Source organism: Toxotes jaculatrix, chromosome 15 (assembly GCF_017976425.1).
Source record: "Toxotes jaculatrix isolate fToxJac2 chromosome 15, fToxJac2.pri, whole genome shotgun sequence".
Classification (NCBI taxonomy): Eukaryota; Metazoa; Chordata; class Actinopteri; family Toxotidae; genus Toxotes; species Toxotes jaculatrix.
Window position 1 is genome coordinate 14,000,702 of NC_054408.1, and position 19,544 is coordinate 14,020,245.

At 39.8% G+C, this 19,544-nt stretch overlaps 4 protein-coding genes and 1 non-coding gene across 9 annotated transcripts in view; all 5 read left to right on the forward strand.

Moving 5' to 3' along the window:
* The first annotated feature begins 1,963 nt into the window (after window positions 1–1,963).
* trnak-uuu lies at window positions 1,964–2,036 on the forward strand. The gene has a single exon. It is a non-coding gene; the product is annotated as a tRNA-Lys (tRNA).
* A 455-nt stretch (window positions 2,037–2,491) lies between these two features.
* LOC121194527 (low choriolytic enzyme) lies at window positions 2,492–4,873 on the forward strand. Its single transcript, XM_041057450.1, has 9 exons — window positions 2,492–2,599; window positions 2,701–2,743; window positions 2,836–2,898; window positions 3,013–3,168; window positions 3,327–3,444; window positions 3,670–3,848; window positions 4,061–4,142; window positions 4,255–4,379; window positions 4,506–4,873. Exons 1-9 carry the CDS (start codon window positions 2,540–2,542, stop codon window positions 4,523–4,525), a joined length of 846 nt encoding a protein of 281 aa, XP_040913384.1. The 5' UTR covers window positions 2,492–2,539; the 3' UTR covers window positions 4,526–4,873.
* A 341-nt stretch (window positions 4,874–5,214) lies between these two features.
* LOC121194841 (high choriolytic enzyme 2) lies at window positions 5,215–7,568 on the forward strand. The gene is given in 11 exon segments (XM_041057922.1): window positions 5,215–5,307; window positions 5,416–5,507; window positions 5,509–5,731; window positions 5,827–5,878; window positions 6,001–6,060; window positions 6,147–6,299; window positions 6,386–6,503; window positions 6,621–6,799; window positions 6,905–6,986; window positions 7,076–7,200; window positions 7,293–7,568. Coding segments are annotated over 11 exon segments (1,191 nt in total). The 3' UTR covers window positions 7,307–7,568.
* Window positions 7,569–8,791: 1,223 nt separating this feature from the next.
* tra2b (transformer 2 beta homolog) lies at window positions 8,792–14,151 on the forward strand. Of its 4 annotated transcripts, none has more exons than XR_005895391.1 (8): window positions 8,792–8,921; window positions 11,801–11,946; window positions 12,116–12,278; window positions 12,437–12,625; window positions 12,719–12,834; window positions 13,447–13,590; window positions 13,714–13,784; window positions 13,882–14,151. XR_005895391.1 is itself a non-coding variant. In XM_041057452.1 (8 exons), the coding sequence occupies exons 1-8, from the start codon at window positions 8,898–8,900 to the stop codon at window positions 13,890–13,892; spliced, it is 840 nt and encodes a 279-aa protein (XP_040913386.1). In that variant the 5' UTR covers window positions 8,792–8,897; the 3' UTR covers window positions 13,893–14,151. The 4 variants fall into 4 exon arrangements, 2 of the variants coding, with proteins under 2 accessions (XP_040913386.1, XP_040913385.1); XR_005895392.1 differs by having other exon boundaries at window positions 13,717–13,784; XM_041057452.1 differs by having other exon boundaries at window positions 13,447–13,569; window positions 13,717–13,784.
* A 3,575-nt stretch (window positions 14,152–17,726) lies between these two features.
* Window positions 17,727–19,544, forward strand: part of igf2bp2a (insulin-like growth factor 2 mRNA binding protein 2a) — a 48,685-nt gene continuing 46,867 nt past the window's right edge. The window contains exons 1-2 of one of the 2 annotated variants that reach the window (XM_041056327.1): window positions 17,727–18,200; window positions 19,357–19,417. In XM_041056327.1, coding sequence (XP_040912261.1) covers window positions 18,026–18,200; window positions 19,357–19,417 — 236 coding nt within the window. In that variant the 5' untranslated portion in view covers window positions 17,727–18,025. Of the gene's footprint in view, window positions 18,201–18,543; window positions 18,605–19,356; window positions 19,418–19,544 lie in introns of those variants that run through there. The other variant, XM_041056328.1, reaches the window with a different exon arrangement.

The following is a 19,544-nucleotide window of genomic DNA, read 5'->3' on the forward strand; positions in this document are numbered from 1 at the left end:
TCACTGTAACGCTTTACTCCTCGCTTTTGATGACTCGGCAGAATGTAGCAACAGACGTCACTGATAACTGAGAAATCACAGCATACACTGAAAGATTAACAGTTTACAACTATTTTTATGTATGTCAAAGAAACATTGTACTTTAATCAGATGATGCAATAAGTTAAACATATTCATCTTTCATTTCCTTTTTACTAACTTTTAAATTTCAACCTTCCCACCTGAATATGTCTTTAGTTTATTCATGTACATACTTGCTTTTAAGATAAAGACTATTTCACCTATGCACAAACTTGAATGAATCAATAGGGAGGTTTCCCATACATCAGTTGCCAATTATTTTGCACCTGAGCCACTGGATATAAAGTACAAGTACTTCTGGGACAATATCACGTCAAAGACTTTATTAGGTGCAACAAAATATATACAAAATAAAGTATAACAATTAAATACAACACACAATTAAAACAATTGTACCTGTAATTAAAAAAAAAAAAAAAAAAACTTTAAATTTGTGATTCACTTGGATTTGCCTTGCTTTGACTTGGATTTGCCTTGCTTTGACTTGGATTTGCCTTGCTTTGACTTGGATTTGCTGGTTTGTGCCTGTATCAAAGCTTCTGCTGTTGGCAAAGAAAGACAAAGCATATTACAAACGGTATCAAATAGTTCCCCAGGATGTAGACATCACACCGTATTCCCCTTACCAGCCATATTAGTAGCCTTAGCCTCTGCCAGACGTTGTTTCACTTCCAAAATTTCAGCAGCGAGGCTTGCCCCCTTTTCGTTGAGACACTCAATCTGTCCCTGTAAATAGATCTTTTGCTCTCTGAAAAATATTGAATAGGCAGTGAAGGTTTGTGCGTTTATATATTCTCTCTCTGTGCACACAGCAAGCAGCAATACCTGTGTTCAGAGTCTTGATGATCCAGTTGTTCAGAGAGTTGCCTCTTCTCTTCCATCAGAAGATCCAGTTCCTGTAACATATCAAAAGCACCGATATTCACCATCATCAGCCCTACCCGCCGCTCCAGTTCCTTGGTGCTGAAAGTGAGAGCAGAACTTATTAGACAATTAACATTAACAAATTTTCTGTCCAAACTCCACTCGGGTTGATGATGGAAGAAAAATGCGATTTGAGACCCGTTTCCTCAAAGGCTAAAACACTGTACCTTTTAAACATTAAGGGGTCCATTTTGAAAGATAGCTGGGTCTAAGCATATTGCATATCACCTGTGATAACACCTGTGACACACACACACACACACACACACACAGATTCCACGCTTTCCTATCACACACCGGTGATACATTAGGGGCAATTTGGGGTTCACGATCTAGCACAAGAACTAGTCTAAATCTGTAAGCACCGACGTTAAACTGCAACTGTTCAGACAAAACGGATTTTTACATTATAAACACGAGTTCCGCTTAACTCAAGTTATCCAGAGTAAGCAATGCAGGTACCATTGACGCAGTTCTTCCTCAACATGCAGTCTTTGTTGGCGGACCTCCTCCAGTTTGCGACTATTTTCGTGGATGGCACGCTGCAGCTCTTCGACCTGCTCCTGCAATTCAACGAGAGGAATTACAGTGTTTGCTATGAAAGTGTTAAAACTCGCCGTAATGTTGGCGAGCTGTCGGAGCAGTTTCTTTAGTCATTTTCCCCGATAATTTGCAACTCAAGTGTTAACGTACTTTAGCCTTAGCTACCGACAGCAAGCTTTGCAAATTCAGCTAGCTAGTAACAGTTAGGTACCGTTAGCATTAACCTACCAAAAAATCGTCATGGTGTGTTAAACATGTAAGGCTAGAAAAAGCGGACATGATATCTTGTTTTTCTGTAAGTCACTTGCGGAATGTGTCGACCTGCCTCACTGAGAGTAAGGCTCAAAGAAGTATGAGTGGTATGAGTGCTGTTTAGGAGGGGCTTATATAGTGTACTGGGGCGCTCATTGACAGAGCCCGGATAGCTCAGTCGGTAGAGCATCAGACTTTTAATCTGAGGGTCCAGGGTTCAAGTCCCTGTTCGGGCGTTCGTTTTTTGTTTTCTCTCTCTCTTTATTCACAATACACTGACAAATACAATATGTTGTTCACACATGAGTTTTGCAACAGATACTTATTATCTGATATGAGCAACGTATGAGATGCAACTGCATGACAACTGTTGGTAAGCTTAGCTTCAGTGGAAACAAAACAGTAGGCTACTCCTGGTACAATGTATAATACATCCAAAGTCCAAAATTGCCCCAGATCTGTGCCAAACATTAAACCATTTAATTTAAACCTAGTCATTGAGGTGGGGCTGTTATTACACACAGTGAGACCCCACATTATCATACTGTTGCAGTTGTTGTTTATGAAAGAATCTAACTAATTTGGGGATTAAACTCACTCACAAACAAATAACAGTAACCCTGTAATTCACCAGAGATAATCATGGGTATTATCTCAGGACAGTGATTGGGAACACCTATAAAGCTAGGTGTTAGTTCAGGTAAAATGGCAACACTGAAGGCATATCTGACCAGCAAAGATGGACCGGATTATCCTCTTGTGCGTGGTTTCCACCTGTCTCTCAGCTGTACATGCCCAGGTAAATATGCATGGCATTGGAGTGGGACTGCAATTTTAAAGCTGTTGTTGAACTTTAAAAGTTCAACAACAGCTTCGCAAATAACTTTGTCTTTTTTGCAGAAATTTTTGTTCAGCCCAAAATGGGGCCCCATTGGCTATAAAGGTAAATACAGTTTGGATTTTATCAATATGCCAATTTAAGTGTGACTGCAGTAAAAGCACACAAACTGCACTGACTTATAACTACTTTTTAAGAGCGTGAGGAGAACGGTGATGGGACAGCAATGGATGAAATCATTAAAGCTAATGAGTTCCAAGGTAAGGCACACACAGTTTACTTGAATTCTCTTGCAGATTACGCAACATGCTGTAATAAATGAGCTCCTGTTGTCCAGTCGAGAATGATTTAATTTCCCCTGATTTCCGTCTCAGCTTCCAGAATCATTGACGGCACTACTAGTCTCAGAGAGGGAGACATTGCTGTTTCTGCTGGAAGGCGCTCCAAAGTCTGCTTTGCACGGAGCTGCCTCTGGTCTAAGTCAGTTGATGGACATGTCTACATTGCATACAGGCTCTCACCTGAATATTGTATGTTTGTTTTTGTTTGTTTTTTAGTTTAAATGTAGTTATTAAAGTAGAAGTTAGTAGAACATTACAGCCTAATCATTTCTAAGATTCAGCAACATTGTTTTCAGTGATTTATAAATTGTTTCTGCCCCCTCCATTACGTCTACACCAATGAACAGCTGAAATGGAGACAAAGCTGATAAAGAAAGGGATGGAGAACATAGAGAAAGGTACCTGTGTGCGGTTTGTTCCTCGGACTCACCAGCGAGACTACGTCGACATCCAGCCAAAGTCTGGGTGAGAGCGTTTGCCTGGAAAGTTTGACTCCATAATGTTGTAGTCTTTATTTTTTTTAAAAAGTTACTCCTTTGGAAAAATGTTTTCCTCTGTGGAGGAGATGTGAAATGCAGAGTTGAGTTGTATCAGTTATTAGAAATATGAGTAGACTTACTCAAGGAAGTGTTTTTCTTTGAATTATTGTAATCATATGCTCTGCATCTGGGTGTGTGTGTGTTAATCCAGGTGTTGGTCCTACCTTGGTTCGCGTGGTGGAAGACAGACCATATCTCTCCAGAGCCCTGACTGCCTCCAAACTGGAGTGATTTCCCATGAATTCATGCATGCCCTGGGCTTTGTGCACGAGCAGTCTCGTTTTGACCGGGACAACTATGTCACCATCATGTGGCCAAACATTTGGAGGGGTAAATTCAAAGGGGCGGGAAGGGGGATGGCATTAGGGAATGAAATCTCCACAAATGGTAAATTAAAGAATATTTATGATTAACCCTTCTTCTACACCAACTTTCAAAACAAAGATGTTTTAATGCTTTAAATTGTATAACAAAAATACATTCTGGACAAGTGCTTACATTTAATTATTGTGTGTAAAACAATATTTTCCAATTTCCAACAGATCGTTTGAGGAATTTTGAGAAATTCAAGACTGACAGTCTGGACCTACCATATGACTATGGTTCAATCATGCACTTTGGGATGTAAGTTATTTAACTTGTTTAGATCACAGAATAATCTTGTGGTATAATTTATGTATTATAATGTAAATATGTATGTGTGTCTGTGTTTTCATATATTTTTCATATTATTTAGGTATGCCTACTCTCAGGATGGGGAGCCAACCATCATTCCTAAGAACAGCAAGAACATAAAACTGGGCCAGACATCAACTCTCAGCCACATTGACAGGCTGAAAATCAACAAGCTTTATAAATGTGGTTTGTACCAAACATCCTGATCTAACAATTATTTCAGAACTAGTAGCTGTAATGCAAAATGGGCAAATAATACTAGAGATGTTCCTCGTGGCCAAATGTTTGATTCCTCTCTGTCTCCCTCCACAGGTGACAAGGATGATTACTAACCAAACTGAGTGTGGATGAAACAGGAGTCTACTAGAAGCTAATATTATACTTCAAAATTAAATCATGGAAACAATTTCAATAAAGATTGATTCACGCTTTCTATCAGCATTTCCGATGTGTGCATGGAATTGTGTGAGTTTAAACGAGATGTGTTGCTTATGTTGAGAAGGCTGAGAAAGTTATAGTGAAGCAGTGTTTGAACTAGCCATCCAAGTGTCACCATCTACCCTATACGGCATAAGTCATTTCATAAATCAGTCAGATATGACTTGATTGTGAAGAAAATGTCATCCTAATTGCATGCAAGCTTTACACCGCAGTAAAATAAAGAATCTGAAGAATTAAAACAGGGGTCGTGTGATCACATTAAATAAGAGAAGTAAAGGAGAAATAGTTTTCTGTTTTAATTATACAAATAATAATAAAGAAAGTACTCACCTGAATTAATGAAGAACCAGTTTGTGGTATGGCAGGACATGTAAGGATCCATAACTGAAACCGTGCGCATATACAGAAATTTTATAATACTAATGTTCTTGCAGTAACCACAGAGGTAAGAGTTAACAAATGCCACAACATTAAATTCTTCCCTCAGTCATTGCCCTTCAAATTGGCCCCTAGATAAAAATAGAAATAATATTGGGAGAAGGATAATGTTTTGTTTTTATATATTTACCTATGTGACAAAATGATTGCTGTCAAGACAGTTATCAACCGAGTTTATCACAAAATCACTGGTTGCCAGTTCAGTCAGACACAAATTGCTGGTCTGTCGGACTGGGTGGACAGTTATTCTCCTGGTAGCAACTGCTGAGTTGTAGCACGTCCAGTAGCAAAACACCTTTAAGTGTCTCATTTCTGAAAGTGCTGAATCTGAACACGGGATAAGTACAGGGCACAGGTGAAGGTCAGCATCGGGACCACCTGTTACGGCTCAGCAGTGGACTTGAGTAAATTACATATACTGGATGATGAGGGGTCTTAATCATGCTTCATCACAGAACATGTGCCCAATCAGTACAGAGCACAGGAGGAGAAGTGGGTATATAGATTCAGTGGAGGTGAGGAGTTCATTTAGCTCTTGCGTTGGAAGACCGCAGACTGAAACTTGTAAACCAATCCGAAACACAACAATGCATTCTACCATGATCCTCCTGGGTATCTTCTTTGGCTTGCTGACCCAGGCGTACACTCTACCCGTTAAGGTCAGTACCAAGAGAAAATATTTTGGATCAGACCCCCTTTTAGTATTGTTGTGCTTCTCTGCCAAACTATATTATCATGGACCTTTGTATTACAGAACTCCACAGGAGTACATGAGGGAAAAGTGAGATTGAAAAGGAAATACTCAGGTGGGCTCTTGGAAAAAGCTACTTTTACATGCACTTCATTATGCATGTAAATAATACTTTATATTTTCATGATAATTCTGAATATGGAGAAACTATTAAAACTTGTTTGCTTTTACATTTAGATGAAATTACAGACCGTGATGAAATGAATGTAATGGATCAAATCCTGGAGGTCAATAGCAGTAAGTAAACTAAATGATTAAAAAAAATTGTACTGACATTTTTAGCATGTCATGGGGTCAATGCAATGTTTTTTTTTTCTCATAAGGGTTGCGAACCCCTCGAGGACTGACATTTAGAGAAGGAGACATTGCCAGTTCATACGTGAAGAGTGCGATAACCTGCCCTGGCAATGCCTGTCTGTGGCCTAAATCAGTTGATGGATTTGTTTATGTGCCATTCATCCTGTCCCCGCTTTATGGTAGGAATCTTCATATTTAAAGAAGTGTTACAAAGGCTTTTGCAGTTTGAATCTTTCTGCAAATTTTGCTTGGTTTTTTCTGGTAGATGACATGGACAGAATCACCATAGAAACTGGCATGCAAGACATTTCCTCTGGAACATGCATTAAATTTGTTCCACGCACTCATGAAGCCAGTTTCCTTGATATTCAGCCTAGATACGGGTGAGTAAGATTTAAACAAATGGCTTTTACATGTGACACCTGTCTTGATCTTTACATATAATTCTAGTGTGGTGGTTTTGCATTGTGTTCACGCGCGATCTTTTTTCGCACCTTAAGCTGCTGGTCGTTTCTGGGGCAGACTGGGGGAAGCCAGACCTTGTCACTGCAGACTCCTGGATGCATGTGGTCAGGAGTGGCTGCCCATGAGTTCATGCACGCTCTTGGCTTTGTACATGAGCAGTCCCGCTCAGACAGAGACCACTATGTTACAATTGTATGGAAAAACATCATGCCAGGTTAGGATCAGCTTCCAACATTATGTTTGTGCATGCAGAAGGCCTTTTTATGACTTTTTCACACAATGAATCTGATGTCCTTTTTTTGTGTGTGTGTTTTGACAGACCACATTCATAACTTCAGGAAACAGGTGACGAATAATCTCAACAGCCCATATGACTACAGCTCTGTCATGCATTATGGAAGGTAAGTTTCTGTTTGAGGCAACATAATTATACGTTTCTCATGTTTTGCTGGGGCGTTACTACCATACACTTTTTGCATCTTTGATCCAGATATGCCTTCTCTGAAGATGGTGGACCAACAATAATCCCCAAACCAGATCCTTACATTCCCATTGGCCAGCGAGATGGGCCAAGTGCTCTAGATCTTCATAAAATAAATGTCCTTTATAACTGTGGTAGGTGAACTTAGACATATACTGGCTTGTTGAAAAATGATTTCTTTTATTAATAATAACTGATTGATTTTTTTTCTTCTCCTCCTCTATAGGTGCCAATGAGTAACTGGATCCAGAGCGTTACATTCGGCTATTCTGTCATATTCTTTTAAATCTGCTCTCAGGTCATGTCAGACGGTTAATTAGAAGTGCTGGTCTTCAGCATATTATGTGGGAAACGTGATTTTTTTGTAATTTCATTTTCATTACACAAATCAGAACTGTTATAGTGTCAGACTGACATGCCTGCTGCTGCCAATCAAATCACTGCATCCAATCCTTTCCGCCTCCTTCTCAGCTTCTGCTCACTTTAAATAAAGACAATGCAACAGTAAGAGTTATGGTTTGTTTTTACTCAGTTTTATTATGTCTTGCAGAAATGAGCTGCAAATGAGGTCTTGCATTTTGGTCCATAAGAAACATATACAGTATTACAGAACTTCAGTCTGATAAAACCTTTTTCTGTTCTGACCTATCTGAAAACGATGGCTCCCCTTGTGTGCACTTGCTCATGTAAAATGATCAGGGTTTGATTAAAACAAAAAAAGTTATTTTTCACTTATATTTCTTCCACTGCACTAAACCCTGTAAGGTTCAAGAGTTTTAAACCAGACAAATGAACTCCAAAACAAGGTTTGTGTTCACCACTGGTCTTTGAGATGCTTTTCTGTACCCCTGCCACCATACAATCCAGTCAGTGGCATTTAGAGTAGCTTGTGAGTGCTCTTACACCAGAGTACGCCACATACCTTCTCTTTAATCATGGGATTGCTGTCATTTTCTGCTATTCACTGCCTAAACAAAACTGCGGCAGAAGAGGAATGAAAGGCACAGAAAACACAGTAAATAGATTGACGAACAGAAAGCAGGAACACACAGTCAGCACCGTGGTTTGGTGTTAATGGGATGCATTCCTAGAGTTGACAATGCATGAATAAGCTTTATTTTCCAAAATATGATCTTATTGGCTCCAAGACCAAAGAATTATGAAACATTAAACATTATGAGTGCCTTTGAGAGAAGGTGGTGCTCCAGATACAATTCAGTTTTGCAGTTATATTCATAAAGACCACTCTTAAATTAGGTCTTCATGTGCATAATGTTTTCTTTTGAAAGACAATTTGGTGGGAGGGTGGGGGGCTCCATGTTTAACATGCATGAGAAAAAAAACAGTAAGTATTATTGATTGTAATTCTCACAATATAAAACATGTAGTTAGCTTGATTAATATCCAGTACATGGCCATCTCAAAACCACCTCCTAACCAGAGCCTGCAACATTTTGTTTCACAGAATATGCCCTCAGATTGACATAAATCTTAAAACTCCTTAATTAAATATTTCAGCAAGTTTTGTGAAAAGTCTTATTTCCATTAGAGTTATGTTGTGAGTTTCCAACTGACAGTTGCTTGAATGGCAAGCTATAAATATGACTAGTTTCATTTTGCCTAAAGCGAAAATGTGTGGTTTTCGTTAAGGAAAGTGTAAGAGTACATAGTGGAAGAATGTAATTGCTTATGGTCATCTGCCTGCAGAACATAGGAGGAGTTACTGTGTGCGGTCGCAACTGCTGCTGCATAGATACGCTTTAGCTTACACACACACATACTGTGTGATTGTAGTTAGTTGTCTCTTTTAATATATTAATTGTTATTAAAAATGAGCGACAACGACAAAGGTCAGGTACGTATGAGCTTTGTCAAGGTTTTGTCTTTAACGTTTTTTCGGGAGCTAACGTATTAGTAACTCGGTTGAATGGAACTGCAATGTTTACTGTTGTGTTGGCTAATGTTGGTTAGCTAACGTTAGCTAGCTAGCCCTACAGTCCAAATCAGTTACTTATAAAACATGCATTTATCAGGGTAATTTTGATGAGCTGACACTGTATTACTAATGTGTGTCCCAAGCAAAATGTACCGTAAACATTAGCGCGTGCTAATAGTCGTTAGCTAGCTGGCTAACGGTAGCCCGTGAGTGTCAGCTAGAGCTCAGGGCCTGTTTCACTGTACGAGTAATGTAACACAGAGGCTGCATTAATGCCAACTTTAGGTAACCAGCCAGCCTAACCAGTTATTTGAGACAAACCTGTGGATAGTCAGAATGAAGGTTAGAGTGTTTATCGTTAACATTAATTATTTGAGAACTTAATTTTGCTACGTCGTTGCATGATGTTTTAAAAGCAGTAAGGACTTTAACATGTTGAATATAATTTAGCTAGGCAATTCAGCAGTCTGTGTGCACAAGCCCAAGGGTATATCGTTTCTATGTCTAACTCGATTTAATACATTTCAATGTATGAATTGTGAAATGATAGTAAACTGTATTTTCAGACAATACATAGGATCTCGTTTGAGTGATGTGAATGTATGTTTGCTTACATTAATCTTAATATTGCATTATGTTTCCTGTCATTTTGGGCGCGGCAACTTGTGTCAGTCATGCGTTAAACATCTTAACAATGTCAAACAAAAACGCCCTCAAGATTTCCTCTTACTCATTTGCATTCACTCGCACTTTAAGCCATTGCATTATATCTTGGCAACATAGTTATATCATACCGCAGCAGGTAGTCAAAGTCCGGTTCTTGCCGTCTGTCACTGGACTGATCAGTGTGTCTGTATAATTTTTTTTTTGTTCAGAAACCACTCTAAAGTAGTATAACCCATATATTGTCCTGTGCACAGCACTAAAAAATCTGGACTTTAATGACATTTCTGTTTGACCAGTATGTCTTTTATTTTAGCCAGCATGTACCTGGGGTCACACGCTACAAGGGCAAATGACAGATTTGCTTTGGTCTAAGACATTAGTTTGTTAAAACACATTTGAATTATTATTATAATTTTTTTTTTGGAACCAACTGGTTCTCAACCCAAGGGGCGCGCTCCTTGTCGCTGTAGAATGGCTTCTTTAGGTTTGTTAGACAAATGACTTCCTGTAGACACTGTTGCTCACATTGACTGTGGACATGTAGTTTACACTGGCTTGCTGGCATGACAAATTAAGTTCTTTGCACACCAGCCTAACCAGTGTGATCATCTAGACATGGTCTCATGTGGTTGTATTGACTCATGGAAAAACCTCATGTGATTTAATCCGTCACAATAAATTATTTGGAGGCAGTTTGCTGAACACGTATGAGGATAACTGCAATGTTTTTTTTAATTCTTGTTTCCTATTACAGTTGCATGCAAATCCTCTTTAAAAGTCCAAGTTTGTTAAAGGTATAGGCATACCTACAGCTTATGTCCTGAGGAGGTGGTTTCATGGTTGTTTTTTCAGCACTAATGATGCCAGTCAATACAAATGAGTGACAGCAACATCTTGAGGTCGTTTGGGCTAACTTAAGCCAAGATTTATTTATTTTTTTAAAATGAAGGCACAGTTGAACAGACATTCACATTCAGTGGTTTGAAATGCACTGATAACTTAAAGGCCACTTGGACGAAATTCAGTCAACAGGATTCTTTCAGAACCTCTTTCAGAGGAAACATGATATATTTATTGCAAGAAAGATTGAGAGGCAAAAAATGAAAGGTAATCATGTAAACATAGTTCATATTATTCTTTGCCATCTTCTGTACATACATATGTATACAGGACAGTGTTATTTGTTCTGTTTTTCTGCACACAGCCTAGTCAGTCAGTCAAGGCACAACCACAATGGAAAAATTTGATGAGCATGTGTCCGCATGCTTACCTTTCAGTTTTGGCAGCAGTTTTCAAGTTAATCACACCTTCCTTTCTTGATTTTTTACATCTACAATGCTTTGTATGCTTCAAACTAAAGGTGGCTAATAGGTTATGACAGTGAATGTAGAACCACTGGAAGTGAAATGTAAAACTAATTCTGTAGATTTGTATTATGTGGTCTGAAACATTCCCATGCATGTGATAAGACCGTAATAAAAAAGTTGAATGAGGGTACGGTTTTACTTGTAGTCATGTATTGTTCATCCTTTTCTTTTTCATAAAGGTTAAGGTTGGACGAAGAAAATGCAGAAGAAGTCTCATGTCCACTTTATTTTCAATAATATGAAGCTCAGATGTGTGAAGCTGAATTATTGAATGCATGCTAAAACATGAGGAGGGAAGAAGTGTGGGCAGTGTGTGAGATGGGGGAAGTAAGAAGATGTAAGACAATTGAAGAAAGAAGAATAATGTGAAGTAATGAAGTTACAGAAATGAAGTTAAGGAAGTAATCTGGATAAGGTCACTGCGCTAAGTAATTTTCTGGTCTGTTTGTCCAATGCGTGCATGTTCTTTTTATTGAACAACACACATTAGTTTAAATCAGTACAACTGACACATTTCTGCTTTTTCATCATGTTGACAATTTAATAATGCCTATTATTGTAATCATATTAATGTCATACTATCCATGGCTACACAAAATACTATTAACCTGCATTCCTAATTCATAATCCTAAATTCTGTTCTTCTCTGTACTCTTCACAGGATAGTTTTAATTCTTAACTGCACAGAAATATTTAGGCACATTTCTGAGTTTGTCCTCTGATTTGCGCTGATAAGATGTGTGTTGGTGTGTGTGGTCCGCTCAGGAGTCTCGCTCTGCATCTCGGAGCGTGAGTCCACGGGGCTCAGGGAAGTCAGGAAGCCGTTCTCCGGCTCGCTCACCAGCCCATTCAAAAGAAGGCTCCCGCCATTCCCGCTCCAAATCTCGGTCCCGGTCCAGGTCAAAATCTGGGTGAGTGAATGTGTTTTTGGGAATTGCAGTGGCATAAAACTCTTCTCTACCAGCTGTCAGACAGGATATGAAGTTGCTAGTGTTGTATTTCGAAGCAGCTGTAGAAGAATTGGATGTGAGCAGCCATAGAACCAATGTGAATTTAGATGTATTGTTTCTGTCTATACAGGTCCCATTCCCACCGTAGTTCACGCAGACACTACAGCCAATCTCGTTCCCGCTCGAGGTCCTATCACCGCCGATCTCGTAGCAGGTCCTACAGTGGAGACCGTCGACGCAGGAGCCATAGCCGCTCACCCATGTCCAATCGCCGTAGGCACATCGGCAACCGCGTAAGTTCTCAGTGGCTCATTTTAAAAAGGTTCCCAAACGCTGCTATGAGTTTTTAAAATTTACCTGATATGTAAGAACGCCAACTTGAGTATTGCTGGACTCTTTCAGTATATCAAAGAATGAGAGTATCCAAATCTTAATGTCTTTCAAAATACAGGCGAATCCAGACCCAAACTGCTGCCTGGGAGTGTTTGGTCTGAGCTTGTACACCACAGAGAGGGATCTGAGGGAGGTCTTCTCTAAATATGGCCCCTTGGCGGATGTCAGCATTGTGTATGACCAGCAGTCGAGACGCTCCAGGGGCTTTGCCTTCGTTTACTTCGAGAACACAGATGACGCTAAAGAGGTATAAGAATACGAGTTGACAAAGGCTTCTGCCGGACCTGTTCCTGAAATATTTTATGGGTCTTAAGTCGTAATTTATGTTTGTTCGCGCTAGGCAAAGGAACGAGCCAATGGAATGGAACTGGATGGTCGTAGGATCAGGGTAGACTTCTCCATCACAAAAAGACCTCACACCCCAACCCCTGGAATCTACATGGGCCGACCCACATAGTAAGCCATCTAGACCATACTGAGTGTTTCATTCATGTTACCACATTTCATGTGGTGTTTCATTTAGTTCCTCCATTTAACAGATATGCTCTGATGTGGTGTTCTTTTTTTTAAAAGATCTGTTTTAGATCTAATCCATCAAAGAGAAAGATCAGTGCTTATAATTTCCTAAGTAAATTCAGCGAGTGGCCATGAGCGAAGGGAAGGATACTGTTTTCTGTTAGAGGCAAATATTTTTGTCATTTATTTGTAAAACAAGTTTTAAACCAAAAGTGAATTTCTAGCAAAGCTATGGACATCAAAATCATTCCCAGGGAGGGGTCAGCTTCAGTTCAGCACCACACATATGCACCAAAATCACCAGCATTATTATGACGAAAGTGGAAAAACAGCATAATAGCATAATAGGTAGCTGAGTGCTTTTGATGAACCCCTTCAACTTCCAGATGCATTGATAGTTTGTTCAGTGTCTCTTTATACAAAATTATTGCTGGGTTCAGTGCAAGGCTCTAGTTAAAATTTATGAGTCATCTTGAGACCCTCAAGTTTTAATTTTTATCCTTTTAAAAGTAAAATAAAGTGTATAGATAATTCCATTCTTTGTCTGTGTAGTGGTGGAGGTGGTCCCAGTGGTCCTCGACGTTATTCACGTGACTACGACCGTGGGTATGATCGCGGATATGACAGAGGTGGCTATGATCGCTATGACGACAGGGACTACTACAGATCATACAGGTGATAATCTCAATCCATCAAGTGAGCAGATTACAGTTACAAAATTTGATTCTTAACTCATGGCATTTCGGTTTCCTGTGCGATTTTTTTTTTTTTTAATACCCTTAGAAGTTGATAAAAATGTTAATTTTGTCTTGTTTTCAGAAGACGATCTCCATCACCGTACTACAGAGAGGCTTACAGGTCTCGGTCCAGATCACGGTCTTATTCTCCCCGTGAGTCTTACTCATAAATGATCAACTGTTTTATCGTTTATGATTCAACATGTTGCTCTGTGTTGGGGGTTTGTCTGATGACTGTTTTGTTTCACAGGTCGTTATTGAAAGTTGCTGTCAAGCAAAAAACCCTCCTCTTCGCAAGCACCTACAGGAAATGTTTGAGTGACAGATTTCAGAATAGATGTCGTTTCTTAAGGTTTACACCTCTGTGTAAATGTACACCGACTCAAACTGTCCCCATATGTCTTTTTGAATGTACAGGCAACCCCTGACCTAAATGTTGTACTGATGTTTTGCTTTTTTTGGATACAAGTTGAGTGAAAATTCATCTTTGAACAAATTAAAAATGGGAATCCTTTTTTCACTTTGACTTGAATCCCTCCTTACTGGACTTCTTCATTGTCTGAAAACATTTTGCAAGGCTGTTATAATAAAGACAGGGATGTATAAAGACCTTCAGCTTACCACATTGCTATGTGCTAATTTATGCAGAATTTTACTTCTCTCAGCTTTAACAATAGCAACTGCAGTGCATGTGGATGCCACATTTTTTGTGTTTAACTAAGTATTTTTTTCTGGAGAGCCACTATTAAACTGTCACATCAACAAATGAATAGTAATAATGGGCACAACATGAGCTCACATATCAAGCCTCAAATGCTTTCCTCTAAGAAACTATAAAAAAGAAACCCAAAATGCACCCAACCTACCAGTTAGACCCATGTAAATTCATACTTTTACAACACACATCCAAAGTGACAATTTAATAATATCAAATCATTTTCTTGGGTCAAAATGCAGGTGTCCTAACATTCATCCATCTATCAGGATAGAGGCAGGAGACAGTGGACAGGATGTTTTATTGAGATGTCAACACGAATTATATCACCTCACAGAAAAACATAGTATTTCTATAAAACATTAGCCAGAAATTAGCCATTATTACTTGAAACAGACTTTGAAACATACCTTGTCTTAAACCTCTGAATAATGTCCCCGCACCTTCATCTTAATAATAATGATGCGGAACAAAATGGCAGTCCAGTCTGATTGTCAGGCTAATATTCCCTGACTAGAGGCTATAAATCTGCGATTCAAATGCCACTGCTCATCAGGCTCAAATTTAAACTCAACAATAAAAAAAACAAAATGCATATGCATGTTAAATGACGATTGTATAACAAACTTATGAGGATTTCTCATCCATGAGTTAAACACAGCTGAACAAATCAATTTCACCAAGTACAATGTTTACTGTTCCGTTGTTCTCTCACCATGTGGTGTAGCAAGACCTGCCGAGTCGCGTCTGGCTGCAAAGATTTGAAGTCCAACATCTACCCCTACTGGGCACAGAGGAGTCCAGGCTTATTCCAGCATCCATGACATACAGTACAGTATATGACAAAGTCTATGGCTTGTTGGGGTCTTATAGTTTATTGTAGTTATATCTCTGATCCTTAATTTAAAGAAGAGCAGTAAAAACAGGCTGAGTCCTTGCTTTAAGGGTTGGTTCAGCCAAATTATTATCTTTATTTATTTGATCTTTTTTCGCTTAAGTGGGATCAAGCCATGCAGATCATTTCTTGTTTTATTTGTCCATGCTTTGCAATATCCGTTCTGAGATTCCTCTTCCTCCCTTCACCCCAACACAAGAGGTGAATTTCAGCTGTGGTGCTCACAGCTTTGAATTTTCTTTTTTTGAAATTTTTTTTTAACCATTTAAACAAAAGCATTATAGAATTAGTAGTAAAAAATAATTTGTTTCCTGTAGGAAAGATGTAATGCAGAAATTAAGTTTTCAAGTAATTTTGTAAAGGCAATAAAATAAATTTAACAGAAATCATTTAGACTACCACTTCCTCACACCAAGTACTTGAGTAAATAGGTAATTCACACTTTGTTTTACAGGATAAAATAACAGAAGAATGAATCTTTGAGAGTCTAGGTATTAATAGGAATGCATGAACTCTTGTTGTACCATGTTTTATGCCCACAGGGGATAAAACAGGACAAGGAGAACATAAACTGTCATTTTAATTTCCCTTTAATCCTAGCTAGTTTTAATGTTGTTGTTTGAATAGTTCTTTTACCTGATCCACCCCCCTCCCTTTTAACAGTTTTTAACAGCTGTCCCCACCTTGGAAACTCCATAAGCCTATTTATTTCCCTCTTTTACCACAAGTCTACATGTGCTTATGTGTGTGTTGTTTGTTCTGGTCAGCAGTTCTCTCTGGGTTCCTCAAATGTCACATCCCTCCCAGTCCCACTTCATTTTCCTTTCTGAGTGGAAATCATTTTTGGGTGGCTGCATGATTTGACAGCACCCTGACCTAAATGGGGACGACATATAACAGGAAACAAAATCCTGAGTGACATTTTTCTATTTTGTGTTTATCTATTTACAAAAGAAAATAAATATTTAATCTAATTGCTATTTAAACAGAAATGCACCTACAAATGGGTTAAAGTTAAAAGCAGTTGTGGGATATTGTTTAATTTACAGTGTAGTTAGTGCTGTGAATGAGTTTTGAAGTGAATGGGTAAATCTGTTTAACCTCAGCTCTGAGTGAGTCTCACTTGGCAGCAGCAGAAAAGCCTGCAACAACTGTGTTAGCATGTCATCAGGAAAGTAACTAAAGAGCTGTTTTGTAAATAGAACACAGCTTGGACATTCCTCTGTTCACACACTGACGTAAACAAGGAGAGGAATGGTCACTCCGGCTGCTGGCACTCTCTCCACTACAGTGGGGTGGCAGTAATGTTCCAAGGCACAGGCCAGTCACATGTAGAAAGACTCAAATGCTGCAGGCAAAGGCTCCTCCCCTTGGTAACTAGTGTAGGTACAAGACCACACATCCATGCATAAGCACTGCAGCCATTCCCCCCACCTCATGCAGCTGCAGCCTTTCCCTTACAACATTTTAGCTTTTGTTTTGAAATCCACTTGCTGAGCTTCACTTCCCTCCCAAACACACCCACATGCACCCACCTACACCAACAAAAATGAAAAGGAGGGAATAAAGAAAAGAAAAGAAAAGAAAAGAAAGATGCTATAGCATGTCTGTAGCCTGTGGTATGAGCTCAGACTGGCTGAGTGACACTGCATAGAGGGCGCCTCCTCTCTGCACAGGGCCAGGAATCCCCTCACTTCTCCTTATCAGCGTCTAAATATAAACCTTTGCTCGATTTTACATTTTTCAGTTGGATCCATTAGCACTATCCACAGGTTGAAATGCAAACTGAGAGCGTCATCACGTTTAATAATATTGTGTGAAGCGAATGGAACATGGCCTATATGCTGCAGGTCAGTGTCCTTAGACAGTGGCCCCTGGTCAGGGCGTAGAGGGTCCCCAACAAAATGCAGGAAAGCTTATCACTTAACACTGTTATTTCTACAAAAGCACTGAATTTACAGGAACAGCTGTTTTGAGGTTTCACTTTCTGTATTGTTTAAACCCTTTATTTATTTATTTTCTTACTGTTCTGTAATTGTAGCTAAATACTGCAAGACCATGAATATTATCTCAGATGGGTTTTTTTTTCTTACAGGTTAATATCTCAAACAGGCGTCCATGGCGAGAGGTGTGCCCCCCCCCCCCCCCCCCCCTGCATATACCAATCCATATTTCTGTGTTGCCCATAAATAAATAAAAGGCGAACTACGAGGACCAGTGACACTGTTTGGGTCGACAAGTACAGTGACAGCGACTTGATTTTCCACACAGTAGTCCCCTTTTTCACTCCCGCAGCCTGGAGGGACCCAAGGCACGGCCCTTATTATGATTTGATAAAATAACCCATCTGCCTCCTTTAAGCCCATCCCTTTGCTGAATGTACCCATTGATCATCATGCCACTTTCATACCCTAATGCACTTTCTACTTCGGGAAAGCTGAAGTGATCCCATATGCACCTCCAAACATTTTTTTCTTGTGATTTTAAGGGAGATTTTATTTAGAGGCGGTGCTTGTTGGCTTCAGAGTAGCGTCGTAACGACACTTTTTTTCCCCCCAGTCCTTGTTAAAAGAGTTTGACCAGGGCCAGAGTTAGTGCTGGGGGGTCGCCTATAGCTTAGTAATTTCCTGGGGGGTGATTGCTGCATTTTTTTTTTAAATCCCAGCAGATTTTTCTATTTTATTTTTTATTTTATCTTTATTTTTTATTTTTCTACTTCTCTGAATATCGCCACTCTCTCACTCTCAAGATCTGATACCCCTTCGAGATTTTTCCTTTCAGATCATGAACAAACTATATGTTGGGAATTTAAGTCCTTCGGTCACTGTCGAGGACTTGAAGCAACTCTTTGGGGAGAGGAAGCTGCCAGTGGCCGACCAGGTCCTGCTGAAATCCGGCTATGCTTTTGTGGACTTCCCCGATCAGAACTCGGCCATAAAGGCTATAGAGACTCTCTCTGGTAAGTGTGGATTTGATAAGTGATGCTGCTGGTGACAGGAAAAAAATTCACAGCGAGTCGAACTGATCAGATTAAAAAAAAACAATAGCTCAGGTTGTCCGAAATGCGAAATATTAATCATTTGCTTGTGTTATTTTTCTTTTGCTCGGGACAGTGTTTTGCGATCACATCCGTGTGCCATCAGAGTTTAGATGAACGCTCAGTCATGCACGCTCCAGCAAAAATTGGATAAATTATCGATCGCAGGACACACTCAGGGCTTTGGTGCCCGTTTGCCTAAAGAAAACAAGAGCCGTCGTAACGCAATTAAGGCGCACAATAACCTATATTTTGGAGATTCCGATGGTGCGGGGCGCTACTTTGCAATCACCCGCTGGAATGTATGGGATGGTCTGATGGTTCGGGTAGGCATAATTATTTTTCACTTATTTTTTATCTTGATTTTATTAAAGAGAGCACAGCGAAGCCACCGCGGAAAACTTGTCAGATCCATGTTCCTCTGATGTCTGGGTATGTTTTTACGAGGTGTCTTGGAGGTGGGTCATGGGGGTCCGGAGGAAAGAGCTAATAAACAGGTAGCTGAGTGGGGGACGAGGTGAGACGCTAATTCCGTGCTGCGCCAGGCCACTCATAATAGTAACGAAAACCCGTGTTCAGGCTTCGCCGAGGAGCGCTTCAAATTCACCCCCGGGCTGGGTCAACACGTACAATCAAGAAGCACCTACCTACAATAGAAAGAGTACAAGTCATTCTCCTTTCAAACCATCTCTTCTTTGATGTTGCATTCTTTACTGAGAGCAGAAAAAAAAAATACCCCTCATTGCACTGTGAGGGTTGTGGGAGTGGAAAGCATGGCTGCCCATTTCCCCCACACACTATATAAGCTTATCATGCTTCATTTTGGCGCCGATTTCCTCCATTGTGACCCACAAAATGTCACATTGTGCTTGTTTTAATCTAAACATATAGAGTTTATCCGCCGCCGTGCGCACAAGGCGCCCGCGTAGAGCTACTTTTTTTAAGGGGCTGGCTGTTTGAATGGGGACGCACCTACTTGGTGAAGTGATTCAAAGTGTTGCTGTGTAGGCCTACCAGCTTGCATTGTTACTTTCATAACACACAGCTAATGTTACACTATCAATTTTCGTCCTTACAGGTAAAGTTGAATTACACGGAAAGGTGATAGAAGTAGACTACTCTGTTCCCAAAAAACTAAGGTAGGCCTACAGTCTGACACACACACACACACACACACACGTACACAAACGCACGCACACACACTGACATTGTGTCATACGCCTATACTGTGCCCCATGGCAGACTGTGTGACCTGTAGGCTTCCGT